This window comes from Patagioenas fasciata, chromosome 1 (genome assembly GCF_037038585.1).
Source record: "Patagioenas fasciata isolate bPatFas1 chromosome 1, bPatFas1.hap1, whole genome shotgun sequence".
Taxonomy (NCBI): Eukaryota; Metazoa; Chordata; class Aves; order Columbiformes; family Columbidae; genus Patagioenas; species Patagioenas fasciata.
In genome coordinates this window covers 77,793,990-77,806,950 of record NC_092520.1, presented here as the reverse complement: position 1 = coordinate 77,806,950, position 12,961 = coordinate 77,793,990, and the positions used below count along the sequence as shown (strand labels likewise).

Genomic DNA, 12,961 nt, shown 5'->3' with positions numbered 1-12,961 from the left:
AGGGATGAAATAGAAGTGATTTCCCTATATAACTACTCTTGTTTTTCTTCAAAGTACACATGTAGCTATTCGACCTATAAAACTGTTGCACAATAGAAAATCCTTTCTCAGATAAGGCACTTTGGTACATTAATAACATTGAAACTTGACAATACTTCACATTTTAATCACTTTTTGTGTTCCTTTACTTCTTCTTTTAGTTTTGGTATATTTTCACAAGATGGCAATGAGTAGCATAAAATGTTTTGTCTGGTAGCCCTGACTCATTTTTAAGGCAGAATAAAAATATGTCATAGCACTACCACTATGAAGAATCCATTGTGCAGTGGTATCACATAAGCTTAACCAAGCTTCTCCTTTAATCTATAAGCAACTTGTATTTGAACTTACCTGACTCGTTGCCAAGTGTATGATCAAAATCAGGACCACTCATCAAAGGAAAGGTAGGTCCCTGAAATCTCTCCCAGTCTGAATCATCATCTAAATCTTGTATCCAGTAGCAAAGGCCATCTTCAAAAGTGCAATTGATTTTCTCATAATCTGTGAATAAGAACCTCTAGTAAATAAAAATGACAGAGATGTTAAGTATTTTCTAAGAAATACAGAAGAATGAGTGCCAAGTAATGTAAATTTTTTCTGTGTTTGAAAACTGGAGCCCATGGCGACTCAACTTCCTCTTCTGTGCAATGCAACATAATTGCTCAAATAAATGTGTCATTTGTACTTAACAAAACACAATTGCTGAAAGTAGGATTACGTGCTCTTGCAGTTGTTCATCAACCTTCTTTTTTGTTCCTTCACAAGTAAAGTGGTGAGTGAATGAGAGAGGACCCCTTGCATAGCTAACACCAAGGACTAACCATGCTTTTTGACTCTTTTCTTTGCCAGGGTCTGGTTTGTTCCAGCTGAAAGGGCCTATCACCAGAGCCAAATACTCCCAATATAGATGCTGTGCTCCATGCACCAGGGATACCCCTTTCCTTGTCCTTCTCCTTTGCTCCTTCTTTGCTCACATATATTCACTACAACATCCTCATCTTCCCATGATATTTTGCTCGATGTCTTTTTATGGTGCCTTGAAGCCTGGTCAGCCCCCAGCAAAGGCTTCCACATGACAAGAGTTGGCTGGCAGCCTGCGTGCCTCCTGAAGCATAGCCCTTCCGAGTCACATCCCTTATTCACATCCTGCTCAAAATTTAGCACCTGAAGAAGTCTTCACTTGTCCAATCTGCATCTAAATATTTTTTTCTGACTACTAAAGAACACAAATGCACGAGTCATATTACTGTGTATTATTGTCACTGTAGGTTTACTGCATCTGAACTTTTTCCAGTGCCTATTTGCTGAAGTAGGTATCTTCCTGGATGTTAATTTTACCATTTGGGAGCACAAGTTAGGACATGAGAAACTCTGGAGAGCAGATCCTGTAGTGTGATCACAGAATAATGATTAGTGTCAGTGATTTACAGGTGTTCATTAGCGAACAAACTGGCTGAGAGGAATCTGATGGAGATATCACTAGAGTCTTACTCTTATTTAAACAGATTAACTTTGTAAGATATCACCCTGCTGCTAGATACAGACCTGTAAACCAGTGGATAATCTTAGTGAAATCAACAAATTGATCTTTAAAATAGTAGGAAATTTCTCAAAGTGGATCTAGTTAGTGGACTGTGGCCAGAAAATACTGCTTCCCTTTTCATCTCCCGTTTGTCAGATTGAAAATATAGTTTCACCAAACTTTCAGGATAACAAACACACAAAGAAAAAAGAACACTTACTGTTTAGTTCACTTGCATTAAATGCAGTGTACATTGCATTAAAGCCATCGTGATTTTCAGAATAATCAGATACAAATCGTGCTGTAGCTTCATGAGAAAAAATGTGAATTGTTTCAGGATTAATCCCTGACAGAGAAGCTGAGAACAAATAAAGAATAATATAGTCAGAGAAAAAACAATTCCATGTGCATTAAAATTCCTACTGCTGTCACATAAACACAGTGGATTAGCTTTCTGAGTCTGAAAGAATGTTCTTTCTCTTGTGCTGTGATCCTGTCTACAATAGCTTCAAAATCCTAAAGACACTTAGCTGTCTGGCTGCCATGTAAGTATTTTGCATATCCCATCTCTCATATCCTTAAGTATGGATATCAGCTTATAGTACACATATTCAACACTATAATCTTCATATCCTTGGTAATTATGCTGTAAACGTTTATAAAATTTACAGATATGCACTCTGAAACTCTAGAATCATAGTATTGATTGCATGGTTATGTTACGTAGACTTACAGTTTAATAATTAACACATACACTTACTGGTATTCAAGGAATAAGGAAACTGTGAAATTGCATAGGAATTTAATTTTGTGATGTATGCGTGAAGGTATATAGCACAGGAACAATCACAGCGTTCTGACAAGCAACTGGACAGGATGCTAGATAATCTCATCTAAGTTCCCTTTCCCATGAGATGTTGGATCAGATGATCTTTCAAGGTCCCTTCCAAACTAGGCACTTCGATGATTCTATGGTATAATGTATCTAAATTTTGACTTCAAATTCTAAGTTAATTTAAATTCACTCATATAAATTCAATATGTGTGAAATGAAAGGACCAATACAAATCATCATACAGTAAAATAGTTGCTTCTCCATTTAAAGCAGATATGATGCCAGACAACAACAGTTAGACTAGTGACTGTATTCAGGATAAAGAAAATCCTGAATTTCTCACTCTTCTCTGAAAGTTTTTACCTCTGCTCTGTCTCTTCTGAAGTCCTCACCCAGTTTTGCACAGACAGAGGGACTTTTTGCTTTCCTGAGGAGGAGCTGTTTACCTAGTTGTATTACTAGATATTTGAAACAATCAAATTATTAGGGAAAGACAATGGGCATAATCTTTCACACTTTTAATTATATGTGCATTACTTTCCTTCCTCCTTCTCATATTCTTTTACTTACTTATGAGGAGAGTCTTAATCTGTAAATGTCTTGTAGTCCTCCTTCCCTCTACATTTAGTATTTCCAATACATGGAAATCTGCCACTCAAACTGCAAAGTTTTAGGTAATCCACAGTCTCTAACATTGTCTTTATGTATTTGTGGTATCACTCATCATCCTCACAGCACTCCTTAAAACCATGCAAGATAATCATTGCTGCAGAGAATATTATCGATGGAAACTCTCACAAATAAATTTAAATGCCAAAAGGAGGTCAAGTTCAAAATAGTACTGAAAGGGTAGAATTTCTCAATTCTTTATTTTCTGAGTCTTTTGCTATTTGACATTCCCAGTCTCTCTCAGTTTCCAAAAGTAAGGATAAATAATCTCTATATATTTGTCTTCAAGTACACACATATGACCTCTGATGGAATTCAGTTGGCTAGACTGAGTCTTGTGAAAAATCTCAGTTTCCCATGATAGAGTATAGAGACAGAGATACTATCTATATTTCAAGGTCTGAGGAAAGCTATGTCATGCTTCCAGTGAGTTTCAAGGAGCATCATAGTACTTCTCCGAACAGTTTAAGTTTAGATGCTTTCACTTTATGTTACCATGTGTGATGTTACAGGATCTTCTGACAAAATATTTCCAATGAAACACGGACCCCGCAAGACCATAGTTCTGGTCAAGTTATCAAGATTGTTCAAATAAGTTTTTAAAAAAAACAGGTAGACATTTCTTAATATGTTAGGGAAGCATTTATCTGGCCACTTTGTAAGAGTAGATATGTATATCAAGATCAATTGTCTAACACAGTAATTTAACACATATTAATTCCCCACTTAAACATATGTATGCAATTTTTTCACCTCAAACCCTTATTTTGCCACTTACATTTTAATAATGGAAAAGTAATATTAAATAAAAAATAAACTTACCTCTTAAAATCTTGTTTTCTCCTATACCTTCAAAAATATCTAAAATGTCTGCATATCTTTGTGTATCAAAAGAGGTGAAGTTCAGTTTAATGGACAACCCCTCAGGCACTCTAAGATAGCAAGAGAAAAATAAACCTTAAAAGTTAAATTCATATTCTAGTAATCTTTTTTTGACTGTAGTAAATTCATTGCATGCTTGAATGATGCCAAGTTCAGAAACAATGTGAAATTTTTTAATCAAGATGACCTCTTCAGCTAACTTCTAGTTTGTAACATTAGCAAAGGGATAGGCCATAAACTTTTTGTAACAGTAAAAGCACTCCTTTTCTCACTTGTGTTACATATATTTTAGGAACTGAATCTTCTGAACTCTAGAATGTGATATTCAGGTGAACAGAGTTTTGTGGTTTTTTCATTTGTTTGTTTGGTGTGGTTTTTTTGTCTCTACCTCTCATTAATTTGCAATTATTTTTAAAGACATGTTACTAATAGATTACATCTCACTACTCAAGTTGAATTCCTGAAGTCAAAAGAATAGTATTGTAGTATCAATATGAACAGTGAGAAATCAGAATCTCTCTCCTGAAGGTCCAAAATAATGTCTTGTATGACAAAAACAGGATTACATGAAGATTTGAGAATCTCTGGGAACATGTTATCAAACCTAACCATCAGCTAGCAAGTTTAATAAAAGAAGTAATTTTAACTAAATGTATAAAATGTTGCATTTTATTTTGCTGCAGTTATGGTCTTTCAGTAATTTCTCTTTAACTAGCTGTCTCATTGCCTTTGCACTAAACATACACAGTAGTCCACATTCTAAAACTCTACTATCACAATCAGTTAGCTTGCTATACCTATTCCTGTTGCTTTCTGGAGTTGAGAGACCCAAAGAAAACAGCTTTACAACAGCAATCTGCTGGTGCTTGTCAGTACCAATTTGTAGGGAAGTGTGGTGTAAATATTTGAATATTTGCATTTGCTTTTTGTGTGTGTGTGTTATATATAGTTGAAAGATAATCTTTCAGGAAAATATTAGGCATACTGTTCTTACTCTTAAAAGGAGAGGAAATTATATCTTCATTTGAGGAGGAGTTAAATTTTCCTAAATGTAATGAGGAAATCTTTCTAGACAAAAAAGGTAGAGAGAAATCATATTTAGTATGTATTGTAGGATGACTTTTAACAGCTTTTACAGACATAATAAAAATAATAGGACAAAATGTCTCTCATTGGTTACTGGAAAACCCAAAAGCCTCCCGCATAGAAACAATTCTGTTTGAAAGGAAGATGAAATCTGAATATACCTTAGAATTTTTTCAGGCCGTTACTGTCAAGTGTTGCCATATTTTTTTAAAGCAAATAACTGGCAAATAAAATCAGATGGTTTCTTTTTTCATCAATCAATCTGTAACTACACAGATCTGTGGCACCTGTACTATATAAATTACAATTACTCATGATACTTTCCAAAACTGAGCTTTTGTTAGCTGCATACCTGGTATAGATATCAACCTAATCAACGCTTTTTGCAGCTACAGCAGCATTTGAAGCAAAATGAACTGCTCAGAAGGAAGCAGTGCACTTGAGATCTGATTTATTTATCCTGCTTAAATTCTGTGACGCCATGAACTCAGGAACAAGTCAGGCTTGTATTCTGAAGGATACAATTTTGTGCTTTTCATATGACACACCTATATCTTAAAACCAGGTGCAGCCAGTAATTATTGGTGGATAGCATTGCTGAAGATGAGAAGGAACAAATGTACTAAACAGAAGGAAAACCATTACTCTTTCCTGAAGTGTCAAGGTGAAGATGAAAGTTCTGAACAAACTCAAAGGCTAGGACTTCCAAAGGAGCTTTGGGAGTGAGAGCTTCAAATCTTATCCAATTTTAAAGGCATTTCCGTAGTCTCCTTTGAAACCCTTCTGCCAAATTAATATTTCTCAGAATCAGAGTGGCCATTATTACAAAGCCATAATCTGAATTACTGCCTTTCAAAGCAGTAATTACTGAATTGTCAGTCATTGTAGGGATTTTTAGGAGCTTCCAGATTGCAATCATCTAACATTTTAGATGTGTGCTTTAGGATGAGATTTATCACATAATATGGGTAACTTTTTCTTCTCCCTGTCCTCTGAAGTGCACCTAGAGTGCCAAAGTCAAATAGCTGTACCTCCCTGTAGGTATGTATCCCTGATTAAACAAATTCCGCTTCTTGTGCCTAGGCCTTAAAAGGCATTTGGTCATTTGGTGCTATTATGTCAAATGATACTCATGCACTTTTTAAAACATATTCCTAAATGATGGAGGAGCCCAGTTACTGTTAATTCTCAAATGAAGTATGTACCTGTAAATGACAAGGGAGTTCTTGAAGGGTCTATCTGTTTGTAACAGTTATATAATATAAAACCATTATCTAAAGAGAAGTATTTATTGTAATACTTTGAAACTTCTATCTTGCCATCATTTTGAGTTATGCAATTTATTCTGAACTTACAAATCTGTTCTGTGCATGTATATAATACAGAAGATTTCTCAAATTATACCTAAGAATCTTAGTAAGTTGGAAAATTATTGACATAGTTACGGGGTTTAGGCATTTAAGTTTTTAAATAAAAGTTGCATAAGGAAAAAATGCTATTACATATTTTCCACACTAGGGTATTTGGGAATCCAAACAAATGACATAAGCTCGGTGTGCAGGAAACAATACCACCTCATAATCAAAAAGTTTAGATAGAAAATCATTGGAAAATGGCTTACAGTATAATCCACTGGCAAATGATATTTTCATTATATGGTTTTGGATAATTCATAGAGTGAAAAAACCCAGAGGAATCAGTCAACATAAATTTTCCATCACAAACTGAAGCTGTAAAGATATAATGAAGAACATTTGTCAAAATACCATTTGAAAAACAGAATCAGAACCAACATGACGGCCACCTTAGATATTGGTTTACATGGATTACCTTGGAAGCATTTTGTAAACAACGGGAAGACAAAGTAAAACACACTACCAACTTACTCCCACTTCTAATTCCTATGAGTATTTGATATCAAAGTACTATATGAGAAGTAAGTCAGTACAGAAAATTAACTTTTAAATTAGAGACAATACAACTAAACTAGTCCAAACCAATCCAAACAATTAAAATCCAACCATTGGATTCAACTGATGCAACTCTTCTTCTTCAATTTCATTTTATTTTATACATTTGTAAGGAAAGAAGATCTTGCCTTAACAGTTCTTATCTACTGTTACTTTAAATCAGGAAACTGTGTGCGCACTACCAGAAACAACTTAATATCATGTGAATAAAAGCAAGAAGGGATATGGTTAAGTATTGCTGCCTCTACTTTTATGAGCTTCCTAGATCCTTGTCTTGTATGTTACTAAGTACTCAAAGAGATAAGTGGATATCCCAAGTTTCCTGCCAGCTATCAAATTCATTCATCTGAGTTGAATGTCATCCATCATCATATATCTTTTCCAAAAGCTTTTATTAGTTTTCTTTCCTTGGTGGTACTATTCCATTCAATGCATGTTCTTCAGTTTAAAAATCAGTTACCTAAAAAAATGTATTTTTAAGCCTCAGCAAGATTTAGAATGCTAATTCATGTAGAGTTATTTTATTTCAGCAGACACTGAAGCACTACTGAAGTTTTTTCTGCATTTCATGAACAGTACATTAGGAATCTGTCTGATTATGGTTTTCTTCAGTTTTTCAGAAAGCATCATAGAGCTTTCAAATAAGGACAAAATCAGTACCATACATGATTATCTGTAGAGGTAAGGAGAAGATCATCAATGTGAGACATAGTCAGAAATTAGATGGTGTTTTTCATTAACATCAGAAATGAAACCATACCTATAATGACTGTCCAAATTATGAATAATCAATCATACTAAAAATTAAATGGAAATTTCACTGAGCTTACTCCTCCCCCTTGAAATGCTACATGAAATGATAAATTTGGTCTCCTTGTCTATTCACTTTGTAAGTGTAAAATTCTTTCTGACTGCCGCTGTAGCAAACACAACATAAAAATTAAGTTTTGTTTCAGTAAGGTTCAGACGTGCACTGTTGATAAAGACTGTGTAGAATGAACTTCACCAATTATGATATGTCTAATTCATGAGATGGAATAGAAACATATTCCCTTTTGTAATCTTCATGGCTTTTGAGCAGAAAACAGAACACATAAGATTTTAAATACATAGAGAAAAAACGTACATGAAAGAGATAGTTACTATTTTATATAATCTTTTTATCAGAATAGGCTGTAGCTCTAGAGCTGGATAGTGGTGTAGAAGCACTTTTTCTGTCCATTTTAATTAGTGTGTTTACTATCATTACCAACAGGCTAATATTTACAACCATTTCCCATTGAGAACAAGATGAGTGTGAGAAAAAAAGGGCCCAGCTTGTTATTAATAAAGGTTGCAAAAAAGTGGTACTGTTAACAAGTGGTTAACAAGACACACCCTGATTTAAAACGGAGTTAATAGCACTGATAGTAAGAAAATGAGAACATACTGTTCTCATAAAATTAATGCAAAGGTTTACTCTTTTCAACAATTCATTTCTGTTCTTGTTTCCTTTTATTTGTTTCTTGTTGTCTCTTAAGAGACAATGAGTAGCTTGAAACGAGGCAGAAAGACTCAGGCAAAAGTCCTTAGGTTACTCATCCACAGTGAAAGTCAGGGTTTAGTGTCTCATGAATGAGCAGGAAAATAGTTGGCACTGGTCCTATTTCCCTGAAGATCACAGAATAACAGAATCACAGAATCACAGAATGTTAGGGATTGGAAGGGACCTCAAAAGATCATCTAGTCCAATCCCCCTGCCAGAGCAGGAACACCCAGATGAGGTTACACAGGAAGGTGTCCAGGCAGGTCTTGAATGCCTCCAGAGTAGGAGACTCCACAACCTCCCTGGGTAGCCTGTTCCAATGTTCTGTCAGCCTCGCTGTGAAGAATTTTCTCCTCAAATTTAAGTGGAACCTTTTGTGTTTCAATTTGTACCCATTACCCCTTGTCCTATCATTGATTGCCACCGAGAAGAGCCTGGCTCCATCCTCATGACACTCACCCTTTATATATCAGTAAACATTAATGAGGTCACCCCTCAGTCTCATCTTCTCCAAACTAAAGAGACCCAGCTCACTCAGCCTTTCTTCATAAGGGAGATGCTCCACTGCCTTAATCATCTTTGTTGCCCTACACTGGACCCTCTCCAGAAGCTCCCTTTCCTTCTTGAACTGAGGGGTCCAGAACTGGACACAATATTCCAGATGTGGTCTCACCAGGGCAGAGTAGAGGGGAAGGAGAACCTCTCTCGACCTACTAACCACCCCCCTTCTAATACACCCCAGGATGCCATTGGCCTTCCTGGCCACAAGGGCACAGTGCTGGCTCATGGTCATCCTGCTGTCCACCAGGACCCCCAAGTCTCTTTCCCCTATGCTGCTCTCTAATAGGTCATTCCCCAACTTATACTGGAACCTGGGGTTGTTCCTACCCAGGTGCAGGACTCTACACTTGCCCTTGTTATATTTCATTAAATTTTTCCCTGCCCAACTCTCCAGCCTGTCCAAGTCTCGCTGGATGGTGGCACAGCCTTCTGGCGTGTCAGTCACTCCTCACAGCTTAGTGTCATCAGCAAACTTGCTGATAGTACACTCTGTTCCCTCGTCCAAATAATTGATGAATCTATTCAATAATACAGGCCCCAGTACTGACCCTTGAGGCACTCCACTAGATACTGGCCTCCAACTAGACTCTGGCCCATTGACCACGACTCTCTGGCTTCTTCCCTTCACCCAGTTTGCAGTCCACCTCACTACCTGATCGTCCAGACCACACTCCCTCAACTTAGCTGTGAGGATGCTGTGGGAGACCGTGTCAAATGCCTTACTCAAGTCAAGGTAGACCACGTCCACTGCTCTGCCATCATCCATCCATCTTGTTATGTCCTCATAAAAGTCAATGAGGTTGGTCAAGCATGACTTCCCTTTGGTGAAGCCATGTTGACTGCCCCTAGTGACCCTCTTATCCCTAATATGTCTTGAGATAGCACCAAGAATAAGTCGTTCCATCAGTTTCCCAGGGATGGAGGTGAGGTTGACCGGTCTATAGTTACCTGGCTCCTCCTCCTTGCCCTTTTTGAAGACTGGAGTAACATTTGCTTTCCTCCAGTCCTCAGGCACCTCTCCCATTTCCCAAGACTTGGCAAAGATGATGGATAGTGGTCCAGCAATGACCTCAGCCAGCTCTAAGATCCTCACAGTGTTTCCTCATTGCAGGGAGGAGGCAGCTGTGGTTAAAGATGGGCAGGATTACAGAAGTTATTACATTTCTGCCTCCTCCTGGAGCCCTCAGAAAGGCCTCAGTTGTTCGCCTAATGAGACAGGAGACATCTTTTGTAGGAACCACTTACACTGCTTCCCCAGCATGCATCTTGCTGTCCATTTCTATTTACTTCTGTTGCATACAGGTCACATTAGGAGGGCTTAATCCTGTTATCCTGGAGTTGCAGGGAGAAGCTCCCAAACTGGTCAGATCAAGCCCACATAATTCGCTTGACAGGACCTTTCTGTGCCAAAGGCAGTATGTTACTTCCTGGCTTCCATATAATTAATCTCTCTCAGTACTGTGGTGATGCCGTGAGGTAGGTAATCACAAAATGTTATCCTAGACATACAATAACTGCAAACAGCTCCTGGGATCAGCCTCCAGTCTCCCTTTCCTTACACTTATGTGTACACTTATGGCTGCTTTTCAGCAGTGCCAACCATTATTAATAGATGCTGTTCAGATTTTCGTGTTTCTCTAGAGACCCTTTAATTCAAATTGCTAACTGCACTTTTTTTATGCCTTTTGTTACTACATTGCATTGTAGAGCTGGAGAGAAACCCTTCAAGATCATTTTGATCAATAAAACAAGACAACAAAAAATATGTTCAGTTGCCTGAATCTCTTCTGAGAATCTGAGATTTTACTGAATTTGGTGTAATGCAGGAAGATACTATTAAAATTCACCCTTGTATCCTATATTTTAAAACTATTGACATATTCTAAAATCAGAAGTACTAGAGGGAATAGTAATCAAGATGAAAAAACAAACCAAGTTGTCCAAAGGGCAATAGCCCATTGCGTGCAAGAGTAGTTGTAGCACAAACCATGAATTGGCTGTGAATCTCATTGTGAAACTCTGAAGCACTTCTGAAAATCTAGACAATTTTAGCTTTTGTATGACTGGTACAATTCCACAGTGTTCACTGTTCCATGGAGCAGTGGCTGCTCTATACAAAAAAGGTGTTTGGGGAATCCACATAGATAAAGGCAAACAAACTCACTGGCACTGAAGGATATAAACTTTTTCAGTTAAAAGCCAATCAAGTTTCAGGTTTGTAAGATTTTCACAGAATCACAGAAGGGTTGATGTTGGACCTCTGGAGGTCACCTGGTCCAATCCCCTGCTCAAGCAGGGCCACCTGGAGCTGGTTGCCCAGATTTTCATATCACCACCTTGCATCTCTCTCTGTGGTGGCAGCAACGTGAACCTTTGTGTCAGAGTAACACAGACACTCCTGTTTCCCAGCCCTCAGTGTAGAGAGATGCAGGTGAGTGGCCAACAAGCAGAGCTGGAGGTCCTGACAAGGGGTCCATCCTGCCATGGCAGCAGTCACGCTCGCCTGCCCTGGCTGCAAAATGCTGCCACTTCCCAGCCAACCGCCTGCCCACCTCACCTCAGTTTTGTAGTGTTTCGTATTATGATATTCTTAATGCTGGAATCAAAAGACAAGCCTCTCTTCTGACTCCAAATATGCCATTAGGTGGTTTCTAATACTAGGTATTCAGACTTTATATCTGTATAGCATCATAATTTTAATTTATTTGGAAAGAACATTATTTCATATTACTGGTACACAAGTTCATATGAAATGTCTACATTTCTAATAATTTACATTATATTTGTTTATATTAATAATATTTAGATTGTAAACAATAATTTCTATATTTTTATATTAATATAGTCAGATTGTAATATTTCTTCATTATTTACTGAGCATATTCTTCATTAATGAGAATTTTAAAGAAAATTGTTTCCATTTACAAGTGAAAGATTATAAATCATTCTTAGTTGTAGTAATATAATTGATTTGAACTTCACTGTGGAGTTTATTACCTATAAACTATTTACCAACTATTGACAGGTATAAGTATGTTTAAAAAGACTGATTTACAGGGGTTTATGTTCTTACCACATCTTTCTTCAGATTCATCTGAACCATCTGGGCAGTCCAAGACTCCATCACAGAATAAATATTTTCTAATGCAAGTTACACCATCATTACAAAGTTCAGCAGGTGGCAAACATTCAACTGAAATAATAAAGACAACAGCAATAACAGCACAGCAGTAGTGCAGTTTCACTACAAAGGAAAATCAACATACTTCTGGTTACTCTAGCACAAATCAAATAAACCATTCTATTGTGTTTTACAAATCTGCATGTTTAGAAACCTGGAATTAAATATCACATACTGAAAAGATAATTTTGAAGCAGAATAAAGGAAGTTCTTGAAAGTGACATATTATTTTAATCTAAGCTTGAAGTAGGGCTGGAAGAATATTTCCATGAACTCCCATTTCATTTTTCTACCTGAATAAACTACTTTGTGTAATATAATAAATGACATTTTCCAGTTTCTTATGCTTGAATAATATGAGAAAAGTGGACTTTGGTTTAAATAAGACTGGAAAATCTCCAGTTTAAATACAATTTAATATAATTTCTTCAACATCAACAAAATGTTGCATTTCATCATACTAAAGAATCTCATATTTTAACCAGCGTATCTTGAAAACAAAAGCCTTTAGGAATGGATTTCAAAATGCAAGGAATATCAGAAACCCTATTCTTTTCAGGTTTATAAATTAAATTTACAAGTTAAGAGCAAATTTCTGCAAAAAGAATACATGAGCAGATAATTAAAATTGTGGAATCTCACTAACAGTATTTTCCTACAGCATAAATGCTCATCCACTGAAAACATGCTC

At 36.7% G+C, this 12,961-nt stretch overlaps 1 protein-coding gene across 1 annotated transcript in view; it reads right to left on the bottom strand.

Annotated features, from left to right (window-relative positions):
• TMPRSS15 (transmembrane serine protease 15) overlaps nucleotides 1-12,961 on the bottom strand; it is a 56,244-nt gene that overhangs the window by 27,822 nt on the left and 15,461 nt on the right. The window contains exons 9-13 of the mRNA XM_065855244.2: nucleotides 12,163-12,282; nucleotides 6,655-6,763; nucleotides 3,888-3,997; nucleotides 1,782-1,919; nucleotides 391-540 (exon numbers count right to left, since the gene is read on the bottom strand). Of these exons, the coding sequence (XP_065711316.1) occupies nucleotides 391-540; nucleotides 1,782-1,919; nucleotides 3,888-3,997; nucleotides 6,655-6,763; nucleotides 12,163-12,282 (627 nt within the window). The remainder of the gene's footprint in view (nucleotides 1-390; nucleotides 541-1,781; nucleotides 1,920-3,887; nucleotides 3,998-6,654; nucleotides 6,764-12,162; nucleotides 12,283-12,961) is intronic.